The sequence below is a fragment of the Thermobia domestica genome, chromosome 16 (genome assembly GCF_964235325.1).
Source record: "Thermobia domestica chromosome 16, izTheDome1.hap1.1, whole genome shotgun sequence".
Classification (NCBI taxonomy): Eukaryota; Metazoa; Arthropoda; class Insecta; order Zygentoma; family Lepismatidae; genus Thermobia; species Thermobia domestica.
The window spans coordinates 88,881,813-88,907,724 of NC_137469.1; the positions used below are offsets into that span (position 1 = coordinate 88,881,813).

The window sequence follows — 25,912 nt, forward strand, 5'->3', positions numbered from 1 at the left end:
ATATCTCAACTTTTATATCTTGTGCTGTTTAGTGAAAAGACGAGAATGCAGATTGATGCAATGTGATCTCAAGCACCAAAATATGGAGATTGTAACAATCTAGAAAACGTGTAACATGGTGGGTATCGTCAAAACTTTATCAGCAAATAGATGTTAAAAATTAGTCTGAGTTACTTAGAGGGAAAAATTTTCTTTCTCTTCCCACCAAAGCCACAGACTTAATACCACCATTTATCTACTCGAACCGTTCCAGGTCAAATCAACACAATTTGAAAACAAAATTCATCTTATGATTTCAGATTGTCATGAAATTTTGCACAGCAGTGCTATTCATATAGACCAAGAAAAATACCAAGTTTCATCTTTATACATCAACCGGTATTGTAGATAAGGCTATATAAAGTTTCAAAAAATTGCCCAGAATAGTATGTTCAATGTATTTTGAAATTGTAATTTAGTCTGTCCTAATTGAACTAGAGAGCTGGTTGAGGTGTTATTGTACATTTTTTGTGCCCTTTCCTGTGGTATGCAACATCATATAGGCTAATGCAAAATTGATTTTTCAAAATCAAAATCCAAATTTTGCTTCAAATTTTTCAAAAAGTATGTATTTTAAAATTTTGAAATTATTGCCATGAATAGATAGTATTGTAAAACACCTGGTAAAGTATGAATTTGGAATGATAATGGATTCATTATTAAAAAATTCAGAACTAACACTAGAGTTCTGATTAATATCCTGTACCTAACTGAAAAAATATATGTATGCATTTTGTGTGTGTGTGTGTGTCTGTGTCTGTCTGTCTGTCTGTCTGTACGTGTACTTGTGGGAATAAATATGAAGAATAGAGTAATGGCTCTAAAACATATTATACAGACTTGTAATCTGCTGCCAGTACTTTTTATCGCACACTCTAAAAACTCTCAACTTAAAGTTGTGTTAAAGTGCTGACACTTTTGAACTTTAGTTTTATAAAAGTTGATAAAATAATACAAGTTTCACAATTAAAAATGTTACTGTAAATAAATATGGTTTGTAAGAAGTATCATCGAGGATTGGTATAACAGGAGGGTTGAGTGGTTTAATCCAGGTATTTGAAAAAACAATTGGTGTAAAAAAGAAAAGAAGAAAAAAAAAAAGCAAAAATGCCACGAATCGTCTGAATTGAATGTGGACGTTTTTACATATGTCGAATCATCTGTTAGTTGAATCTAATTTTCGCCTTGTAATTAAGGAGTCCCGATGAACCCACAAATTTCTCCCAACTGGAAACCAAATAGTGGTTCAGTTGCCACTTTAAGTAATATGTCCAGTCCTTCATAACCTCATTGTTACCAGTGGCGACCGGTGGATTGTGGTTTCGGGTGTTGCAGTACGAACGATCGGAGACACAAGATATAAACTGGACTCATTGACTAATCAGCATAACTTCAGATGCAAATGATGTGTGACGTGAAATTAAACAAAATTGTATTTGTAAAAAGTAAAATAATAATAATGCAAAACATTTTATCCGATTAGTCATCTTATTTAATTAGTAAGTCTATTCTCTTCTCTTTGATTGGAGCAAATCTGCCTAATACATGCTGGTTGAACTCTGGTATTCTTATTAACAGGTCTTTTTCAACGAAAGCTTAAGCAATGGTGATAACCAGGGTCCGGATCTTGTTGACCTAAACTTTTCTAAAAAGTGACCTATAAAATGACACTAAAATTCCTGTAAAATGACCCTAAAATTCACAAAAATTGACTTTAAACTTTCGTTTTTTAGAACTTTTACTTCGTTAAACATGGACATTTTTCGAATATTTATTGGATTTTAAATATCATTTCTGTCATTTTCAAAAGTTTTGTTTCAGTTAACTGCAGCCCATTGATCAAATGTTGTGTTCAATGATCAGTTCATTGTACTGTATTGTAAGTACTGAAAGTGTCAATTCACTCGCGAGTTGAAACTAGGAAATACAAGTTCAATACAAGTTTGAAACTAGGAATCAAAGTTCGCAAGTGTAGACTGTATACACGAGAATAATAGATAAAAAAAAGTTTAAAATCTTTGAACGCCTTCCAATTTATTTTTAGTTATTCACTTGATCATATCTTATGTGGTCAACAACCCAAACCCATCTGTTTCACCACCTATTAACCCCCACCCCTCGTCAACCAGCTACAGCTTAGTATTCATTAGCTTGTTAGGAATGCAGTTTTTTCCACCCCAATAGTGAGGAAGCAGGAAAAGAGATCATTTAACTTAATGTTCTTCAAATCCGTAAACAGTGTTAATTTTAAGATGTCTTTATGTAGAAGAAAAAGAATAAAAAGACCATAAGTGACCTAAAAGTTACCTTAAAATATTAAAATATGACCTAAAACTTCAAAACGGCAAAAAGTGACCAAATGTTGACCCTAAAAAGATATATTTTTAGAACCTAGAGTTGATGAATAACGTTTTTATTTCAACTTGCCTTGTCCTATGCGTAATAGAAAAAAGTTGACTTGTCAACAAGATCCGGGCCCTGGTGATAACATTTCTTGGGACATTCAATTCCTTGGAAGTGTCAATTCCTTTCAATGTGGAAAAACACCTTTCTCTTTTTGTTGACGTCATAGGTACAGTTATATTAGTTTCAGAAGCTTTGTAAATTCACTAAATATTTTTTCTAGAGTATTGCGAACAATTCGTTCTAGCAAACCCAGTCCCTGACAGTAATCCAAATTTCTCTGCAGCGTAGACTGAAGACAGCTCGTGGGAGAGATTAATGTTATAAAAACATGTAAATTGAATATGCTTTGTTCACAGTTTATCTAGGAATGTTTAAAATAAATTGTGAAAATATATCTAGTGCAAACAACATTGCTGCCATAAGATGCACTTTGAATTTATACCGGATTTTTTTTTTTTTTTTTTTTTTTGTGAACACTTTCCTGAATTGCCCTTTGCTTGTTGTGTCTAAGCCTTAATTGCAGGGTTTTCCTCACTTGAGAGCTGAGCAAATTGCTTTTTGTTGTTGTTGTTGTTGTTGTTGTTGTTAAGTTATTTATAGAATTCTTTCAGAATTTGTTGGTTGTTCACAGAATTAAAGCACACAATGCAAGTAAATTTAACAACTAAAATCCAAAACAGCTGATTAAAAAAAAAAAAAACATACAAAAGAAGTATATTAACTGCGAATGTCACATATACACGAACACACCCATGTGCGTAATAGCAAAACTACATTCCAAATCATCTGTCTTGGTTGTAAGCAATGCACTACGAACAGAATACTTCTATCGAAGCGACCAGTGCTTATCAATGTCATACGTTCTGGAAAGCAAAGTTTGAAACCCGTCAAATGCAACAGGAGTCAAAAGTCAAAGAACGTCAAAACAAACAGCATTGCCAGTTCTACACCCAGAAATGTTTGCTGGAAGAGGTCCAGAGTATTTGAGGGGATCCAGTATATCTGTGTAATATCGAACCCGTCTTACTGTGCACCCACAAAGATAACTAATTCTTAATTACTGTTACCTATATTTTTTTAGAAAAAATGGTAGAATGATTATTTTTATAAGAAAAGAAAGGGTGCATGATGAGCCGTAAAATAAAATATTTAGCCTACATCAACCATATTTCTGATAACTAGTTTAGGTCGTTAAGAAAGTCTACAAATGTTAGTCGAGTTTAGAAATTTTTGGGAGGTTTTGAACCGATGAACCCAGCTCGTAGCTGCGCCCCTGAGCATTGCTAACTAGTCCCAAATTCAGTGTGGCGTTTCCCATCATACAGTTTTATGTGGAAAGTTATCGAGAGTATAAGATTAATTTATTTTATAAAAGAAATATGTATATTCTAAAATACTATCCACAGCGGGAGGAATTCTGTATATTGACTTATTAATATTTGGTTCACATTACTGTACAACAGCGTTTCCCAACCAGTGTGCCATGAATTGGCCGCTGGTGTGCCGCGAAGAATCGAAACAAAATTATTAATTTTATAGTAATCAAATTGCAAAACCTAGGGGAAAATGTATATTTGTATTTTTATATTGCTATGAACCTCTACTGTGAATCTACAATTTTAAATTTCATACTAGGTTACTGTTCTGTACTTTTCTAATGTTGAAAAAAATGGTTATCATTGTTATGACCATTATTGCTTCTTTATTGTAGCAAACTATTTCGTAACTTGAAAATTTAAAATATCATTCAATCCTTTCGACAAATTACCTACGTTTGTGTTTTAAAATTAAGAGTGATTTGTTTGTTCGTTCGTTATTTAGTGATCTTCCTTCTTAGTAAAAGGTTGGATACAATTTTTAAACAGAAAGCGTATTTTTAAAAACCTGAGCCCAATTTTTCATTGCAATTGTTTTCTATTTTTATATCACAATGAATAATAAGCATAATGATTTACCACGGCGAAAAACAGTGATAGAGCTTTCTTCTCTGTGAGAAGGAGATCAATAATCACAGAAAAAATACCACTGTGTTTAATATTTACAAATAATAATATCTATAAGTGTGCCGCTAGAATCCAAGTAACACCTGTAGTGTGCCGCAAGTTGAAAAAGGTTGGGAAACGCTGCTGTACAAGAATCCTTCATTATCTATATAGGCTAAGAATTAACTTGTAAATGCGTATTTACTTTTATTTGTTTCCTGCTTTACTACATATTTTCTTTCTTATTTTGAAATTCTGCAATCACTTGTTTTTAATTGTCATTATATTGGTTTGCTTCCGTATAGTCCCATAATTTAAAAATATGAATGCATAAACATAAATTCCATTTGTTAATTGGTAGTGATATAAAATTCAGAAACCATATTTAGCACGAAAAACCTTCTCGTTCACTTGAAACCGCGCCGCATTGCAGAAGCACTGCAACTACCAGAGCCTTCAACTTCTGAGATAGGGGAAGAAGACTTAATTGCCGCGCTGTAGGAATCTGGTCGTTGTATGCTCGCTGCAACGCAGTATGAATTAGAGACGGTGACGGATTGTTTTTCGCTTTTTAAAACAGATTAATGGATTTTACAGTTATAGAAGTAAAAAATACATTATTTAAAGTATATATATGGGAATATTGGAAAGTAATTTTTTTCTGTTCTTTACTACTACTGCTAATAATATATATATATATATATATATATATATATATATATATATATATATATATATATTTTCCTTGAGATATTTCGGTCGTTGCGCAACGCTGCAACACTAACATTAGCCGCCACTGGTTGTTACATAAGAACGTTAAGCCAGAAGAAACTAAACGAGTTGAAACAGCTTTAGCGGGTAAGCTCGGACCTACCCAAAAATTTTGAAAAATATAGACGTCTGAAAGGTAATAAATATATCTTTACTTCAAAGGAACAAGTCCTATATATTTTTTTTTATTTTAAAAAGATAAAATTAAAAAAAAAAATTGGAATTCTCAAAATTAAAATCCTGAAGCTGCCACTGCTAACCAAACAAATTCTATCTTATTTATCGGCTTGCCTGAATGTCTGTTCATAGTTATCAATACTTTTAATTTCACGTAACTATATTGATAAAAAGTAGGCAAGAATGTCGACTACATCTGTAGCTTATTAATTGGACTTTTTGATTTTCTTGAATGATATCTCATACGAATTTTTAATTTTAAAATTCCAGCATTCATTGTTTGTATAAGCGCCATTTTAGCGCATTGCTTATCAGGGACGTACGCAGGAATTTATTTCAGGGCATCCACAGCATTTCAAGGTGGTTCAAGTTCAAAATGAGGGCAGGGTTGGGAAAAGGAAGTGTCAAATTCTCCAAATAAACTTCAATTAGAAGGAAATTGGTGGCTCGGGTATGTTTTACGGTATAATGAAGAACTTGATGAAGTAAAAATAACTTTTTCATCCACCTGAGCCATCTCCATTATTCTCATATCCAAGAAACGCTGATGTTCTGTGGATGTTAGTAGTGGACGTTCTGACAAAAGTGAATCCTGTAACTCCCACTGGAAGAAGTTCCTGTAACTGTAACTCCTTAACAGTAATGTATGCCGAACAAATATGTTTTTTTTTTTTTTTTTTTTTTTTTTTTAACGTCAAATTATAAACATATCCTACTACTTATTGAAAAGTTTTACTATTGACTCATCTATACTCTTTCTGCGAGTGAGTGTTCATTTTTATTTTCACAGAAGTATAAAACTTAGCATTCTTGTTATTACCCTACGTACAGAGTATTATTGAAAAATTGTGTTAATTTTGAATTTTTTTTAACAATGAACCCATTATCATTGGAAATTTATAATTTGCCAGATGCCTTACAACAATACTACTTATCTATTCATGGAATTAATTTCAAAATTTTAAAAATATGTACTTTTTGAAAAAATTGAAGTAAAAATTTGGTTTTCATTTTGAAGAAACAAATTCAGTATTAGCCTATATGATTATGTACACCACAGGAAAGGCCATGAAAAATGCAGTAAAATGACACCTCAACCAGTTCTCTGTATCAATTAGGAGAGCTGCAATTACAATTTCAAAATTCATTTATCATGCTATTTTTGGAATTTTTTTTCAAACTTTACATAGTCTTATCTCCAATACCGGATGACACATGAAGTTGAAATTTGGTATTTTTCTTAATCTATCTAGAGAACATCTATGTAGTGTTAAAAAAAAAAAAAAAAAAAAAAAAAAAAAAAAAAAAAAAAACCTGCAACATGAGCATGTAAGTTTATTTTGAATCGACGAAGTCTTTTGCTCCGAAATAAGTGTGCAGGGGAGGACGCTGAGGTTTCTCCTGGCGTAATTCGTGTCACTTAGACGTTATGTTGACTCAATGCGCTGTTAGGCGTAGTTTCACAATAAACTTACATGCTCATGTTGCAGGTTTTTTGCTGCGAACTGTACCAAATTTCATTAAAATGGTGAGGTTGAATCACTTTGAATTGATACGGAATGACCCACTCATTTGCTAACTACATAAAACCATACTTCGCACACTAAAGCAATCATGCTACTGCAGTAATCCTGCGCAACAGGAATACCATGTATGGTTTCTGACGTAGGTATTTTTTTAACTGCAGTGAAATTAATTCTTATTTTACCGTTATTAGTAAGTGCAACGACAATGTCACGAGATAGCAAAATTACACACAGTTATTTGTAGACTTTAGTGAACTCCTATAAATAAAACTTCGTCCGTTGAAAGGAGTTTTTTCCTTTCTCCCGTAACATTATTGGCATACTTTCATTTCTTAATCTACAACGACTTATCAAGAATAGTCGTTAACCTGGTTCGGCTAAGTAAGATATACAAATTTCGAGTGGTAGTATTTCTTTGCATGTAAAAATTAGCTTCAATAATTATATACTATTAATCTCACCTTTTTAATAAGAATGATAACGTCTATGAATGGTGCTAAAAATGGTTTATTAGTTGATATACTTTATAATATCTTTTCCTTAAAACTGTCAAGCACACAAACTTGCTGACTAGGTATCCATAAACATGTACATAGCCACAACTATCCCATAATAATATTTTTACATATCTTAAAAACATTCTTCTTTTGTTAATATGAAATTAACATTCTACTAAGTATAGTGCACATGTATGAGCACTTTCTGCCCAAGGTACAGGTAATTATTACTCAATCCAAAGTATTTTGTTATATAAAATGTCGCCCGACAATTGGACTGAATATAAAAGTCATGAGTAAGCTTGGCTTTTATCTTCAAGAACCACTGGTCCGTTTACAATAGTGTTCTTACATTGCATATGTCCATCACATTTTGATCGCACCTCGTATATCTCTTCATTACATTTCACATATATATATTTTTAACAAATCTTACACTTCATCAATACTTATCTTTTATTACAATAATTATATTTATTTCATTATTATTCACTATATTATTATTATATTTTCTTATTAAAAATATCGTCGCTCATTTATTTAATCGTTGAAGGGTGCGAATTCAAAAATCGTAAGGGACAAACATGAGTTACAAATAGTCAGGGCGCATTATATAATAAATAAGTTAGATGTTTTAAAATAAACATTGGATTCCTAAGGTATCAAAACATAGAAGAATCTCATTCAAGATAGTCGTTGAATAATTAGTTTTATAGAATGGATCTTATTCATAACATAATCTTTGACAATTAAGTTTTCAACACAAATCAATCTAATATAAATAATCTTTGCTTTTAATCATTTATGAATTAAATTATAATTCTTACATATATTAAAAACATTTGAGAATTATCATTGATTAATGAGAATTAAAGAGAATTAAATTGAATAAAAATAAAATAAATGTTCATGAAAATCTATAGCTGATATGGGTTTAACCAAATTTCATTAACGGTAATCAGGTTACATTCGTACTTGCATACGATTCTAATAAAGTACATTGTACTGCGCAATCATGATTAGGTTCTACAATATGTTGTACATGTATTTCATCGTGATTCTGATTTTGATATGAAATGCCATCTCTTGTTCTCCAATTACGTCTATCCACGTAGTTCGCTGTATTCCTGGAATTTCGCTCAGTACTTCGATTGTTTTTATATCTACTGCTGTTGGGTGATCTGACATCATGATTACCATGATTAGTTAGGTTAGGCGGATTCCCTACATAACTTTGCCTATTTTGCCCGTTTTGATTGCTAGAATATACTCGGCTTAGATTAGGTTTCGTATTATTCACACTTCGGATATCTAAATTCCGAACAGGCACCAAATGATCTGAATTATTCTTATTTTTACCCATTCCGGCTTGTTGATTCATAGCATGGTATTGAGTTTCATAGCATTGGACAAGCATTAATAAATGGTTGAAACTCATACACTGGGTGGAAAATAAGATCTGTTGTAACTTAAGTGGAAGCAAATTTCGAATCGATGCTATTATTCTCGATTCCGATTGCAATGGATTAACGACCTTTAATTCGTTGTATGTATTTACAACAAACTCTACAACAGATTTATGCAATCGAGGATTGAAGTGTTGATTTCTAATGGTGGCATCTCTATTTGCCAGCAAAAAGTCATTTTCATAATTCGCGATCAATGCCGCTTTGAATTCCTCGTATGTATTGATGTGATCACGTACTGCTTTAAACCATAAAGAACATGGTGGGAGTAATACATGAGGGATTAATTTCATATATTGTGATCTATCTATACACATTATATTGCACTCATCCTGGAATTTCTCTAAGAAAGAAGTAGCATTCTCGTTACACTTACCACTGAATTTACTCATAGCTCGTATTTCACTCATCTTAACACTTAATTTTACCTTCCTTTTATCATTCCGTGTACTTGTTGAGTGATAGTTCCTATCCATTACGTGATGTGTTGTTACACCATCTATGTTTCGCCCATCTGTACCCTTCGGATGTATTTCGTCCAATATAATATCCTCATCAGACTCCGGCGAAGGTGAGTTCATCACTGGTGAGTGGGGAAACTCCAAGCGATCACTACCCAAGTTATTACGGTATGTGTTGTCCTTAACCTGTAGCGTTCTAATCTCTTCCTGTATAGTAGCTAACAATTGCGTATTTACACGTATGTTGTTAGAGTTGTTGATGACCTGGATCTTTTGCTGTTGAACGGAAGATTCTATTACTTCTAAATCTTTTTTTACAGCACTGATTTCTTGGTTTTGGTGATTGTGCTTCTCCTGACAATCATCGGATATTCTTTTTAACTTTTCCTCGAACTGTGAGGATATGTCATTCACCACCTGGACAATTGTCTGTTTCGTTTCATCTGATTTCTGTTCTATCCGTCTACTTAATTCTTCATATTGCTTGTTAGATTTGTCAAACTTCTGTTCCATTCGTCTACTTAATTCTTCATATTGTTTGTTAGATTCGTCGAACTTCTGTTCCATTCGTCTACTTAATTCTTCATATTGCTTGTTAGATTCATCAGACTTCTGTTCTATGGTCTGCTTTATCTCGGTAGACATCTGAATCAATTGTCGCTGTAAAGCTAACAAGATTCGGTCTTCCGATGTCAATCCTGGTGTTACACTAGTTTCACCGTTGTCACTATTATTTGATTCATGCTCCGTTGTTTCGTTGACCATTTTTCTTACAATTATTCTACCACTTCTCAATACGGTCAAATTTGTATTCATTAACTAAAAAAGTAAATTCACTCCTACTATGCTTCGGGATGAGAATTTACAGTATATCCCGGGTGAGGTAAACCAAAATTTTTACAACGACTTATCAAGAATAGTCGTTAACCTGGTTCGGCTAAGTAAGATATACAAATTTCGAGTGGTAGTATTTCTTTGCATGTAAAAATTAGCTTCAATAATTATATACTATTAATCTCACCTTTTTAATAAGAATGATAACGTCTATGAACGGTGCTAAAAATGGTTTATTAGTTGATATACTTTATAATATCTTTTCCTTAAAACTGTCAAGCACACAGACTTGCTGACTAGGTATCCATAAACATGTACATAGCCACAACTATCCCATAATAATATTTTTACATATCTTAAAAACATTCTTCTTTTGTTAATATGAAATTAACATTCTACTAAGTATAGTGCACATGTATGAGCACTTTCTGCCCAAGGTACAGGTAATTATTACTCAGTCCAAAGTATTTTGTTATAAATCATAATCTCCTGCTGGGACTGTAGTTATCAATGTGTAGAAAAGTAAAATGTTTATTGAATCTTGGGTAACCTTTCGTTGCGAAAACAGCCCTTCGTGGTTCGCTGCAGAAGAAAAGGACTTACCTTTTAAAGCTATAGGCCTACGTAGTTTGGAGATCATTTTTGGCTTATGCTGAAATCTTATCAAAACTGATCTTCCGTTTCTATTTCTCTCTACCATTGTAATGTCTCCTTCAGAGAAGAAAACAAGTTTGGGGTGTGGAAGCGGGGAATAGAGAGTGGTGTAGTTGTTGCCCTCTGAAAACTGCCACAATAGTTTATTACTCTCCAAAGAAAAATTTTTCGGAGTTTGCCAGATGTATATGGTGAATGCCGTGTTTATGTGGAAATCCAAAGAAATGTTCCCTTCTGATCATTTGGAGAGAGATGATGTTGTAAATCAAGCTTCAGTGACACCTGACACATCGATACCAGCAGTTAACGAGCATAGACGTTCTGTTTTAATCTTTAAAATGAAGAACGAAAAAAAAGTGTTTTAGAACTTATCAATGAATATATTGTATTTGAGAGTAAATATTTTACTCATTTTCGCTGTAGTTTGATTATTAGACTACGAGAGAATCAGGAGAGATTGTTTAAAAATATAAATACAAAATATTTGACACTCATTTTAGTCTCGATACTTCCATAATCAGAAAATAAAATTTTAAATCAATTTATCTCGCATCACCATTAAATTTATACTTCTTACATCAGGAAATTCATTATCGATTGAAGCTATTATTATTATTATTATTATTATTATTATTATTATTATTATTATTATTATTATCTCTTATATTTTGGTTTAAACTGGTTTTAACTTAAAAATCTGACAGAATCTGTGGTTACTGCCCTTCATTGGGATTACCCGTTTGTTAATTTCGTAGCTTTCTTCCTGAAGAATATCATCATGGCTTATTACCTAAAGAAATTATAGCTCCCCTCCAAAACTTTCTTACAGCACTTAAGAACATTAATGATGGAAACGCAAATATCGGGATAATTCATACAAAACGGAAAGGGTAGTTACTAAGATACATGATATAGGGTGTAGTTAAAAAAAACATGAATGCAAATCTTTGCTTTAGATTAGTCAAAACCGAAAATTGTCAACAAATGCTTATCTTCTTATCGAACAGTGGGGCCACAGCACTGAAGTCTTGGCAAAAAGTAGGAATGTGCAATATGAAGCAGAAAATTGTAAGAAAACCAATTAGTTCGTTGGGTGCAGTAGCTACAATAATGTATTCAATATGTAGAAGAAAGATTTTAACATAGAAGAAATTTACAATCAAAAGGTGGTACGCACCAGCATACACTATGTGAACATGTCTTGGAAAGTGTAAAAGAAAATCCGTGGACTGAAATGTATGTATTTCGACAGTAGAACAATTGTCTCATTGCTTCTTCCCAGTGGGTCATTCTGGAGCGGAACATGTGCAGCTGTTAATAAGGCTAATACATCCTTACGAAAATGAGACATTTTCCTCTGTGGTCTTTTCGAAGGCTCGTAATAAGAGGGTCTGATGTAATTAATAGTAAATGCATCACATCTTCGTTTGTCTTCGTGAAATTTTACGAGCAAAGTGTTACATGTATTGCATAAATTCTTTATTCCATGCCTCTTGGGCTTCCGCACTTGGAAGTAGAGCATGCTGTATGATTTGAGCATCATGAATTAACACCGTATACATAGTTGGTGATATTGGGTAGCAGGGGTATTTCGTTGCCGTGTCGAGAGCATATTTGCGGAAGTTTACCACATGTATCTCATGACCACTACCAAATGTCTGCAGCGCAATCTTGACCCTCCATATAATGCCAACATCAACATCAGTAATAATTGCGGACAACTCGTGGTTACCAAAGAAACGCCTTGCTGTATTTTCATCATTGCTTGTACCAGGATTGGTTGGTTTAAACCAGCTGTTAGAAAAAAAACTGGTTTAAACCAAAAAACGAAAAATGTTCGTAAAATCTTTATGAACACACATTTGTGGTTTATCACGTTTCACTCACATATATTATGGTATTATATATATTGATATGCAAATTAAGTGGTCGTATTTCTATAACTCGGACTAATAAACGTTGTAGTGAATTAACTTTAGTTCTTCTGTACTCTGCAGTATTTTGAAATTGTCCATATATAATTCTGTATACTGGTTTCACTTCTGCAATTTTTTTTTTTTTTTTTTGTTTTGTTTTGTTTTGTTTTGTTTTGTCCTGAAATGACTCTTGATAGTTATATTAACAAGTATGTAAAGATCAGTACACCGTATTTTTTATCAGGAGTCCTTCATGAGTGAGTCGGCAGACTATCGCATTTATTCCCAATTAGTCTCGGTTTTGAGTTCAAGTGGAGGACAATTTCTCTCGGATGTAAGCCGAAAAGCCGTTTGGATTCCACTTTAAGCTTATGTGACTCCTTCCAGCATAACCTGGTTGTTGCATAATAACACCAAGGCGAGACAAACTTATTTCTGTCCATATGTGATATAAATACACAGAGCAAATTATTTAAACCAAAAAACCCTGGTTTCTTGGTTTTTTCAATAAAAAACATGGTTTTTGCCAAACCTGGCTTGCACCAAATTCTAGTTTTGGTTGACCGACGAGTAATCCAAGGTCATTGTAAGCTGCCACCACTTCTTTTCGTGCACACTATCTTATGTGTACACTATTAAGGTTTCATTATAACAGATTATTTCGCGTCTGTCTTTTACTTCATTTTTCGGTTTTTTTTTTTTTGTTTTTTTTTTTTGCCATGAAATACTTAGTTTGGCCCCGCTGTGTAGGTCTAACATCTGCCTCCAGCTTTTAAAGGAAGCTTTTCCAAACATTTTTTGAATAGTTTGTTTTGTTAACAGAATTTCAATAACTAATTGCCAATGGTTACCTAAAGTTAAAATATAACCTTCTTTCTTTTCCAGTATCGTATCGAGATACTTGTAATTACGGTTATGAAAGTAACTATCCAACTTACAAACCTGAGCGATTTGACACAAAATTATTGATTTCAGTTGCAGTTCTGCTTGGCTATTAAGGGCAAATTTAGGGGCATTTGTATCAGATTTGACTCGGAATCCAACCCAAAATTTCACACTGATTAAAATTATATATATGTTAATAGAAGCTACTAGACCAGCGGGAAAGGCTAAAAGAGGTAATAAAAAACCTCTAGTTGTTTCCCGAAGTCTTCGGCTAACTGTGCGCTGTAGGTTAAAATTGTTTAACTGAACGTTCTAATTGTTTACATTTAACTTTTTAAGTTTGCCCACCAACTAACTTGCAGCTACACGAAAATTAATGTTCAACTCGAAATATAGCTACGGCTCTTGTCTTAATAATAAACAGGAAAGCATACAGTTTCAATACTTAAATTGAGAGAATACAGTTATGAGTTGCAGTTACATCCTAGCAGTATATTGCTGTTGAAATCCACAAATACGAGTATTAATTTTCAAATCTAAATGTGATCACAGACCTTGTCCTATTTTCAAATGATTAAATGAAACAATACAGCCTTTAAGCTGCAGGTATATCGTCACAATAGTTTTATATGCAAGTTGACTGTGCGTTAGCGATATGTATTGGTGTCTAAGCATGACTGAAAACTATTAAGAATTAGCGTTACTCACAGGTTAAGAGGTTTCCCTTTTATACGTAATAAGGATTAATTACGTCAACGAACTTTGCTTAAGAAAGTAAATTAAACTAACGACAAAGATAATTTCGAAAGGGGCTATCTCCAGCTTTAGACAAAAAGAACTTTACTGAATTTTAACGAAATTAGCTTATCGAGGTTAAAAACTATAGGCTATTAATGGTTAGCTAGTTCATATAATGAATACAATTTCTGGTGTAATTGAAAGAACTTTTCACCTTTAATAAATTATGTAATTACGTCATTACATTCTAACCATTTAATATTTATTCCATCACTTGAATCCTGTTTTGTTTCCTTGAATTGTGATTTCTAGAAGGAAATTTAGATATAAGACTGGCCACCCTGTAAAAAAAATCTTCACAGCCAGGAGTAAGTGGACAATCTCAGCTGGAAGAGTCGCTAAGACCGAACTTCGTACCCTTGCAACCTTCTTAGATGCAGATAATTTTTACAACTCAATAAACAAAACTAGTAGCAGAGGTAGAGCTTTCACCACAAACAACTTACCTCAAATTTGAAAGACAAGGCAAACTTGGATGAACTGAAAGGAGTGGATATAAGTTTTGGATACAGTTCGCGACCATTATTGAATTATGCTTCCGTTGATTTAAAAAAAAAAAAAAAAAAAAAAAAAAAAAAAAAAAAAAAAAAAAAAACGTAAGTTACAAACAAAACACGAAGTTCTGGATCATATTCAGAAATCTTTGTAACCAAATATCTTCATATGAGTCGCCCTGTGTGTGTGTGTGTGTGTTACTGATATCTTCGATTATAAATCATATAAAAAGTTATATGTAAATACCAAATAATAATAAAGATAAAGAATTTTATTGTCGTTAAGCTATACATAGCAATAGACAACGTCAAAATGAGGTACAATATTGATACGTAAGTATAAATAAATAATGATATATAACTAAATTAATGATGAGATGACATTACAAAATAAATTACAATAACAATATACATTTTAAATACAAGCTCAACACGAGATTACAAAATACGTTACACTTCTATTGAACAATTAAAATACTCCTGTAATGAATAAAAGGGCGTTGCAACTAACCAATTGTATAACTTACTTTTAAATCTATCTATATGTTCATCTTTTAGTGATGCAGGCAACTTGTTATACAGTTTTATTCCAACTGTCTCATAACTGTTCAATGATTTGGACAATCGTTGATATGGGACATTTATGAATTTACTGCTTCTAGTATTATACGAGTGGATGTCTTGCCTGAGTTGTAAATTTTGGTGATTACTTTTTATATAGAGGAGTACTGTGTAAATGTATAGATTGATTATTGTCATAATTTTAAGATTGATAAACAAAGGTCTGCAATGAGCTAATTTGTCTACGTTTGAAATAATTCTGATGGCCTTTTTCTGTATTAAAAGAATGCTATTTACATGATAATTGTTACCCCAAAATAATATACCATACAAAATTATACTTTGAAAAAAAGCAAAGTAAGCCGATCTGACATAGTTACCAGGAACATGATTTTTTAGTTGTTTTAGCAGATATATTACTCTTGAGAGTCTTCCAGAAATATAATTAATATGCTGTTCCCACGATAACTTGTTGTCAATATATATACCTAGGAACTTCACACATATTGAGTTATTCTCAGCAGGCACTTCTTTTAGACTAAAAGTCATATGTTGAGTTTTATTCTCGTTAAGTAAAAAACCATTAGCCTTAAACCAAATCACAACCTGATCCCAAGTATTTTCAGTTATAGAATTAAGTCTACTAAGATCAGGACTAGTATTTAGGAAGGTCGTATCGTCAGCATATAGTATAGAGTAAGCAGATAAAAAGTAAGGTAGATCATTTATCATTAGTAAAAATAGAAGTGGCCCAAGTACTGAACCTTGGGGTACTCCGTATTTAACTGATGCAATACCAGATTTATTGTTATTTACAAAAACAATTTGTTTACGGTTTTCTAAGTAAGACTTGAATAATCTAAAACTTAAACCCTTGATACCGTAGTACTCTAATTTTTTAAGGAGAATTGTGTGTTCAACACAATCAAAGGCTTTGCTTAAATCACAAAATGTTGCCTGAACAAAATCCTTGTTTTCAAACCCTCTAATAACCCTCTTTACCAACGAATCAATCGCTCCAACAGTAGATCTACCCTTTACAAAACCAAATTGTGAATCACTAATTAGGTTATACTTATCAAGATAATCACATAACTGCATATGTATCACAGTTTCAAGAATTTTTGAGAAGACTGGTACCAGAGAAATTGGTCGATAACTAGATGGACAATTCTCGGGTCCCTTTTTATATACAGGCACAACTCGTGATAATTTTAAAACTTCGGGGAAGATTCCCTGTGTTAGACATTGGTTAATGCAATGTGTAAGCGGCAGAACAATACAATCAATAACTTTTTTAATTAGATTACTCGACAATCCATAAACATCAACACTGTCTGAACACTTGAAGTTATTTACAATGTTGAGAACTACTTGGGGAGATGTATTTCTGAATACAAAACTATCGTGTATAGGATTTACAGATTGTTCCATTAGATTGACTGCTGTTACATCAGGTTTGTCAATATTATTGTGTACTTCATCTACAGAATTTACGAAATAATTACTAAAATCTTCTGGATTGGGGTAAAGACAGTCCTGATTACTCTTAACTATAGAATTAATTACATTCCAAGCTTGTTTACACTTATTAACAGACGATTCGATTTTTGCCGAAGTATACTGCTTTCTCGCTTCATTAACAGCTTGCTTATATGTATTCCTAGCTTTCAGATAGACTGACCTAGTTACATCATTTTTCTCTCTCCTATATTTGTTTAAATGTAACATCACCTCACACTTCATTGAGTAAAGTTGAGGGGTATACCACGTGGAATTATTTTCTTTATGTGGCTTTTTAAGTAGGCTCCGATTAACTTTACAAATTCTTTGTGGGATGAAGATGTCAAAGTTATAGAGAAACAAATTCAAGAAGCGTTCAAACAGTGCATTAGAGTCATTGTAATTCGACAGCAATTGAAACCAATTCATGTTGCAGAGTGAACTCTTAAACTCAGATATTTTACCCTCAGTGATTGGCCTAGAGACAACTATTTTACATTCTGTGGACAAGATATCAACCTCCTTACTTAATAGTGCGTTATCCAATTTTACCCATACACAATCATGATCAGAAAAAGGAAATATTGATACATCACAATGAATTTGACGTAAATTGAAATTTATAAATATGTTATCAAGACAAGCTAGACCTCTTGTTGGCTTCATATTTGTAATACCATAATTAAATTGCCTTAACAAATTTTTTAATTCAGCTACACTGTTCTTTGTTGTTGTTACGTCAAAATCAGAGTTTAGATCACCACCTATGACTATCTTAAAATTTCTAAAACTAGGCCTACTCAATAAGTTTAGCAGTTCCTCGAGCCTATCTAGAAAGACTATTGAATTACCGTTTGGGGATCTGTATAGTGATACGAAAACCAACTTAAGACAATTAATAATGATACCTGTGGCTTCGAAATCGATTTCAGTACATAGAAAGTCAAGGTCTAATTTCTTACACTTAAGTGAGAGCTTGTCTCTTACAAAAATAGCTACCCCACCGTGACCACGGTGATTCCTACAGAAACTATTAACAAGTACATAGTCATCTAATTTATTAAACACAATTTCATCCTCTTTGCACCAATGTTCACTTAAACCTAAGACATCTAGATTATTCTCATTCCCAAAGTCATTTAAAACTACATGTTTATTATTGATCCCTTGAACATTTAAATATCCCACTTTAAAATCAATAACGTGACTTTGTTTTACATTATCCTGTTGTGCTATAACCGCTTGCACATTTTTGGCTAAGTCTGCATCATTAAACTCTTTTGATCTAAAAAATTAGCATGAGCTAGAGGTATTGCATTACCTGAGGTAGTAGACTGTGAGATTATGAGCTGGACAAATTTATTACACATAAGGTGCTTCCCATTACTGTTTAAATGTAGCCCATGTCTTGTGAAATGTGACCTATCTAGCGACTGCAAATCAACGTACTTTACATTTGGGAAAAACTTACATACCTTTGCTATTTTACGATTGGTACAATTCAGTAGTATATTTACACATGAACTCTCTACCAGATCATGTCTGTATGGAATTCCCACTACAAACACATTAGTCTTTGTTAACGTACACAGCACCTCGTACAAGTTTCGCACTGCCCCCTGACCCTCATTCCTTGCCACATCATTTCCTCCCGCAATCACAATTAATGTATCTTTCATGGTCATGTTTTTGGAAAGCAATACACAATCTTTCAACACTTCGCTGGTTCCGGCCCCAGGCTTCGTAATGCAGCTCACATCATAACTTGACTGTAGTTTTTCTTGTAGTAGGTTAGCTATATTTCTAGCATGACTATCTCCAAGAATCAAAACGCGTCGTTTGTCACTTAATTGCAATTTACTCGGAGTTACTTCTTTTTTTACCTCGGAGTTTTGTTTCACTTCTTGGGCGACGTTCTTTTGTTTCTTTTCACTTTTCTTCCCTATGTGTAAACGATTATGCTTTTGAGATGAAAATTTCCCTTGCACATTGACCGTTGTTTTTCTTGAGTGTGCAAGGGTACAGTTCTTCCTTGCACTTGAATTTTCTACTACTTCACTGTATAGAACATCAAACTTATTGTTCACTGGTACAGAATATAACGTTGTAGACAGATCTCCTTCATTCAGCGTATTACCTTTTTCAAATACTATGTTTTCTGCTCCCCTTTTGTTATGTCGTACCTGTGTCTTATCGTGTCCAGCAGTATCCTGTACTACAGAGTCAATTTGTATACTTACTTCGTTAAGTTTCTTTTTTAACTCCGTGTTTTCAACTTTCAGAGATTGCACATCACACTTTAAAGCACATAGTTCTTCATATAACACACTTAGTATTTCAGGTGTGTTACATTTGCATTCAACACTTTCCAATACACATTGATTGTCACTTGTCACTGTTGAACTGGAATTTAGCATTTTTCTTGACGTTGCTCTTGTGATAATTGTATTTTTGTTTTTAATTTTAATTTCACATGGTTTACATACCTTTTGAGCACTATTTGTTTCGGTTTTGTCACAAATATCACACTTAATTTTATTCTCTACACGGGAAGCCTCAAAACTTTTACCTACCAGTGCCGCCATCTTAATAACATCAAATACATACTCATTGGTTCAAGAAATTTCACTCGGGTTGCAAGAGTCTCGCCTATCATCAAACGTCAGGTAGACCAAAAGCTATAGATTCCGAGGTCGTGTCAGACCATAGAGAAAAATCAACGACTTTCACTCGAAAATTGTCGAGAGAGCTTGGTAATTCACAGTCCAGGGTGGTTCTTCTTCACGAGCTTGCAGAAGCATCCAGAACTGTTGAATTGTATCGTCCGAATTGACGCTAACTGAAGTACAGAGACGAGTAGATGTATTCAAGAAACTTGTGGAAAATATAAGTGATCTTAGTTTCTTGGAGATGATGATAAGGTGGACGATTTTTTTCCTTCGAAATACTCCAACCACTAGTGTTTCGAACACAAGGTGATGTGAGTCTGGTGAAAATATAAGGAGGTAATTCACTGCAGGTTTGTCCCTAACGTTGGCAACCTGTATTCCACTTTATGCTAAAAATACTACTCTGCATAAGTGAACACCAAACCAGACCTTTTGCAGCAAGACAACACTAAACCGATATACTTCTCGAACGACTGGAAATTAAATACAGGGATATAAGAAACTAAGTACAACAAAAATTTCTGGTGCTGTTTTGTTCTGAAAGTGCCGTTGCATTAATTAACAAAATAGGATCTGAACATTTCAAATAATAAACTACGAACTATGCTTTGTTACTCCTTCCCCTCGATGCGTTGTTGCCGAAGTACAGCTTTTAAGAAACAGAAAAATTTACGCGTGAAATTATGTGGAAAAATGTTTTATTATATTCACTAGTATTGTATCTTAAATACTTTATCATCCTAAGATTTATTTGATCATGTATTTGCATTTGTCTCATGTAGCTTAAGTGATATATTTCCATATGATAATATGAGTTCACACAACATGTTCGTTGTTGCGTTTTGAATCATGAAAAGTAAGACAAGGTTGAAGCCTTTGTGAATTAAAACAAAATATTTGATAATTTTCCAGTTCACGGATTATTTTCACTTATTTATTTTTTAACGGATTCGTGTATTGGATACGTAATTTTGTTTGAAAAAAAAAAGTGAGAAATTGAACGACTGGACGGAGACTCGAACCCGGGTTTTCGGCTTATCATACCGATGCCTTACACTACGCTACCCATTCATTCTCTTCGCTGTTAAGGCCAGTGCTCAGAGAGTAGACTGGATAGGATAGTGGTAGTTAACAACATTGGCACGGTAAATCGGAGACCCATGTTCGAATCGTGATCCAACCGTGTTGAATTTTTGCATCTATAGGCTGAATTGGTGTGATATAAAATCGATTATTTCCTTAATTTATGATATTTTGTTTTAGTTTTGTGTACAAGTTAAAAATATTGACTGGCGTACCAGTTGGTAATGCATTAAAAAAAATTTGATTTTTCAGTCTGGACAGTTTAGTGAAGATATGATCCCAACTGTTGGCTTTAACATGAGGAAGATCACCAAGGGCAATGTTACGATTAAAGTATGGGATATTGGAGGACAACCTAGATTCAGATCGATGTGGGAGAGATATTGTAGAGGAGTAAATGCGATCGTGTAAGTAATTTTCATGATTGACTACAGTAGACACTAGGTGACTCCAAACTAAAAGTGTTATGTGTAAGTGGATAGTTCATAGGAAATAAAAGAAAGAAATCCTAACAATGGAATATAAGTGGTTAACATTTACTTAAAGAGGCTATTGGATGCATGTTTAGTATTTATAAAAAAAAAAAAATAAATAAATAAATAAATAAAATAATCTTACCTTGCATGCTGGACATGAGAATCATAGCAATTTACGGTTACAGGACTACTTTGATCTCTTTGCCAAAGTCTTCTGCCACTACACTGCCCACTGAAACATGGTTAATTTTGTTAAAAGGGAAAAAAGTTAGTTTAGTCTATACTTTTTGTTAATGATGTAAACACTGAATCACATATTGTAAGCGAGTAATGCGTTTCACAGCTGGAAGTAACAAGTAGGTATTATCTTAATTATCACAACTTCAGGAGAGAACACATATTTCTAGATACGAAACATGTTACTGGTTTCTATGTGATTCAGTATTTACATTATTAACAAGAAGAAAAGCGTAGATAAAACTTCTTCACTCTTGACAAAGAACGTATGTTGAAGCCGGGTTTTTACAGATGGACTGAATCCTACAACCATGTTTGAGTGGGCAGTATAGCGGCAGAAGACACATTGTCAAAGAGACCGGAGAACTTCTGAAACCGTATATTGTTATAATTCTCATGTCAAAGATGTGAGGTAAGAATTATTTTTCTCAGGCACTGTCAGGATATAAATCTCGTCTGACAAACTTTCAAAAACAATTTTATCCTTCCTGAGGTTTTTGCCAATACAGGTTTTAGCCCATTTCCTAACGTGTGTAGGCAGGAATAAGATAGCAAGTAATTGTGACGCCTATAGAAACAGGAAGTTAGGGAGTGAAGGGATAGATTGGGAGGATTAAAGAAACCTTTTTCACCAGTACTGAGTAACTATGGCTTCATTACATTTATAATAGCTTGCGTATGTTAATATTTCGCCAATATAAGGCGGTTTATTTCGTATAGTGTCATGAAGTTAAATCATTGATTGTAATATTAATAGTAATATGAAACAGGCAAACCAAGATTGGATAAAGTATATATATGAGAGTACTGCTTAAAATTATCTAGTTGCTTATAAAGAGCAATCCTTATACACACCAGTGCAACAAGTAAAAGTTATGAGTTTCTGACATCGCGAGAGTTTTGGACATATTACATCATGTTCTACGTACGAAATATAATAATATTAATAATGTAATTTTTGGAGGCGTCTCAGATAGGATTTCCATGAATTACAAATGGCCTACATCCAAACACAGCAGTTAGCGTGGATACTTGCGTGATTTTATTTAAGAAACATAAATACATAAAAACTTAAATGAATTAAGCTTTCGAATAGGACGATTTTCTTTGGAGAGTAGAAACGAGATGGAAAAAGGATGGGAAGAAATATAAATGACACTAGAGCATCTTCTCATTTTTTAAGCAATGTTGGTGAGCGAAAACTTATTTCATGTTTTCAGTGTTTTGAGTTTGTGAGAATTACTAATAAGCCTAATAAGAAGAATGTCTTACACAAAAAACTGATTTCATTATGTTTGTATATTTATCCTGTGAATCTGTTCCCTTCGTTAGTCACGATGTACGGAGAATAAGCTAACACAAACACAAAACTTAACGTTCCTAGTATCAAAATCAAATGCAGATATTATAATTTCGTCATAATTTAAATAAACAGACTGTATTCCCTCACTTTTTCAGTTATATTATTGTAATAGAATTTTTATGTCTTCCAGTTTTTGACAGATCAGTTGTGAGTGCTTTCGAGACAGTAATTGTGCTGTGTTCACGTATGACAAAATTATAAAATCAGTGCATTAATTTTCTCTAAGAAGAATGTTAGTTTTGTTTTGACGTTTGTTCTTTCTCCATATATTGTGACTGACGAAGGGAACAGACCAGTTCCTGAAAGCTTTTACAGAGTAATTATGCAGATATAATAAAGCTACTTTTTATTGCGTATGTGTGCTATATCTGGATTTTTTTTCTTTATGCCATAATTTTCCGATTTCCACTAATTTGTGCATCAACATCTGAGGGCAGCAATCTCTTGATTGGTTTGACGTAGCTTTTTACCTCCCTGTCTTGGACCAGACTTTTCATTTCTTTGTATATTTTCTTCCTTATATCTTATATTACTTGGTTCGTATATTTTAACCGCGGCCTTCATCTAGTATTTTTCCTTCATAACTATCAACACGATTCTTCCATCTTTCATCATAATGTGTTCAATCATCCTGTCATCTTTTAGAAGTATTCTTCAATATATTCCTTTTTTCGTCTACTATTTCCAATACTCTCTCATTTGATAGGTTGTCCATCCATCTACGAGGGTAAGACAATCTGCAATCAGTTATTACCACAAAAGTACAATGTTTTTATTCATATCTTTCTTTCACCATAGTCACCGTGCATTTCAATGCATCTGGTCTACTGTTACACAAGCTCTTCGATACCCTCTGCAGAAAAGGTTTCTGATTTCGTAGCAATCCATGAATGCAGTTCTTCCTTCACCTGGATGTTGATCGGAGCTGAATCGACGGCCTTTGAGAGCATCTTTAAGTGGACCAAACAGATGGTAATGCGACGGGGCGAGATCGGGACTGTATGCAGAATGTTCCAACACCTCGAAATGCAGCGTCTGAAGAGTTTGAGCGGTGTGGGCAGCGGTATGTGGACGCACATTGTCATTAAAACAAGAACGCCTTCCGACAATCGACTTCTGCGTTTATTACGAATTGTAGACTTCGACTTGCTTACCAGAATATCACTTCTCCATTTACTGTTTATTGTTGAACCCTTTTCCAGGTAACGTTTGGATTGGCCCTCGTGAGTCCCAAAACACTGTGAGCAGCATCACTTTTCCTGCAGAAGGTTGACTCTTGCGTTTCTTGTTGATGGGAAATCCCCAGTGTGTTTCTATTCCATGCTCTGGCGTTTGCGTTAGATAGATAGATAAAAGAAAACAGTTATTGACGAAAATATGCTAGTTACATATATGAGTCATTCTATTTCAAATCAACCAATGATGTAAATTCATGTCTCAGATTTTGATAATTTTGTGTACATTGAAAGACATATTTGCGAGTAGTTATTTCCCAAAGTAAAACTTTTCCAGCCTTTATAGTTAATGAGTAATTAATTATGCAATCAGCTTCAAGGTTACGACTCAGAAAAACAGCTGATTTTGCATTTTATTGTTTATTTCAATTACCATAAGAGCTATGAAGCTAAAAATTTGCATCCGCATGTAATTTTGCCTGTAGATTTCAAATCTGCAATCAAAAGTAATGAATATTGTATAGGTGTAGAGTTATAGCTGTATTTATTGTCCAAAATTCAGGCCCCAGAATGAGCATGTGGTGAAAGTTGTACATGTGTGAAATTTTAGCACAAAGTTAAGAAATACCTATATTTTGTGTGAACCAAATTTTGTTTTCGGTATTAAAAACTAAGCCTTCCCCCCTCCCACAAATCTGAATGTCTTTTGCCTCATAAAGAGTTTCTGAAGTAATGATATAGGCTATTTGATACTGTATAACTTTTATTAAAACTATTCCACACAGTAGCCTACAATTATAGCAAAAGTAACAGTTGATTTATCTACTAACCATCAGCATTGTACAATGTATTAATGTTTACTGAAAGTTTTGAATAACTGGTTAATTTTATTAACAATCTCATGTGATACACTATGTGATCTTCCATTAGCTGTGATAGAAATGTGATCTGTTGCGTCAATGTGATCGGCTGGCACCCATACGATATCGTCGGTTCCGGACCAGTGAAAAGTGGAAGCGGGCCCTCCAGGTTGTAAGAACTTTGTGTTGTAGTTCTGATACTCCTCAGAATATTCCAGCACTATCCCAATCCACCATTTGCAGTCATAGACACACGCTACAAATTTTCCAGGATCCAAGACTTTTACTTTTGATGTATTCTATGTGTATTGTTTTTATCTACCCAAACTCTATGTAGGTGTTCCATTGGTGTAATGGAAATTAGTCCAATTTTTAATCTTATTTCACTGTCAGGCATAAAAGCATGATTATTTCTTGTTCCAGGTACTGTTTTTACAGGGATAAACCTATTTTTTGAGACGTGCGATGCTGCTGAACATCTTTAGGTGATACAAGAAATATCTAATGGATGTGATATTGTCCACAGTCCATTTATAAAATTGTTGTGCATTCAATATTTGGTTCGCAGTTGTCTTTTGTAAACTCGCACACATTAGAAGTTCTATTCTGGCCCTTAGGTTCAAATACCCAAAACCAAATTTGGTTCACACGAAATATAGGTATTTCTTAACCTTGTGCTAAAATTTGACACACGTACAACTTTCACCACATGTTCATTCCAAGGCCCGAATTTGGGACTATAATTGCTGCTATAACTACACCTATACAATATTCATTAGTTTTGATTGCAAATTTCAAATCTACCAGGCAAAATTACATGCGGATGCAAATTTTTAGCTTCATAGCTCTTATGGTTATTGAAATAAATAATAAAACGCAAAATTAGCTGTTTTTAGTCGTGACCTTGAAGCTAATTGCGTAATTAATTACTAATTAACTATAAGGGTTGGAAAAGTTTTATCTTTTGAAATAACTGTTCTCAAACATGTCTCTCATTGCATAAAAAATTATCAAAATCTGAGACCATGAATGTACATCATTGGTTAGTTTGAAATAGAGTGACTCATATAGAAGATTTT

General features: G+C 33.4%; 1 protein-coding gene across 1 annotated transcript in view; it reads left to right on the plus strand.

Moving 5' to 3' along the window:
* Arl8 (ADP-ribosylation factor-like protein 8) overlaps positions 1-25,912 on the plus strand; it is a 46,343-nt gene that overhangs the window by 2,533 nt on the left and 17,898 nt on the right. Inside the window, exon 2 of the mRNA XM_081742733.1 lies at positions 20,975-21,129. Within this exon, the coding sequence (XP_081598859.1) occupies positions 20,975-21,129 (155 nt within the window). The remainder of the gene's footprint in view (positions 1-20,974; positions 21,130-25,912) is intronic.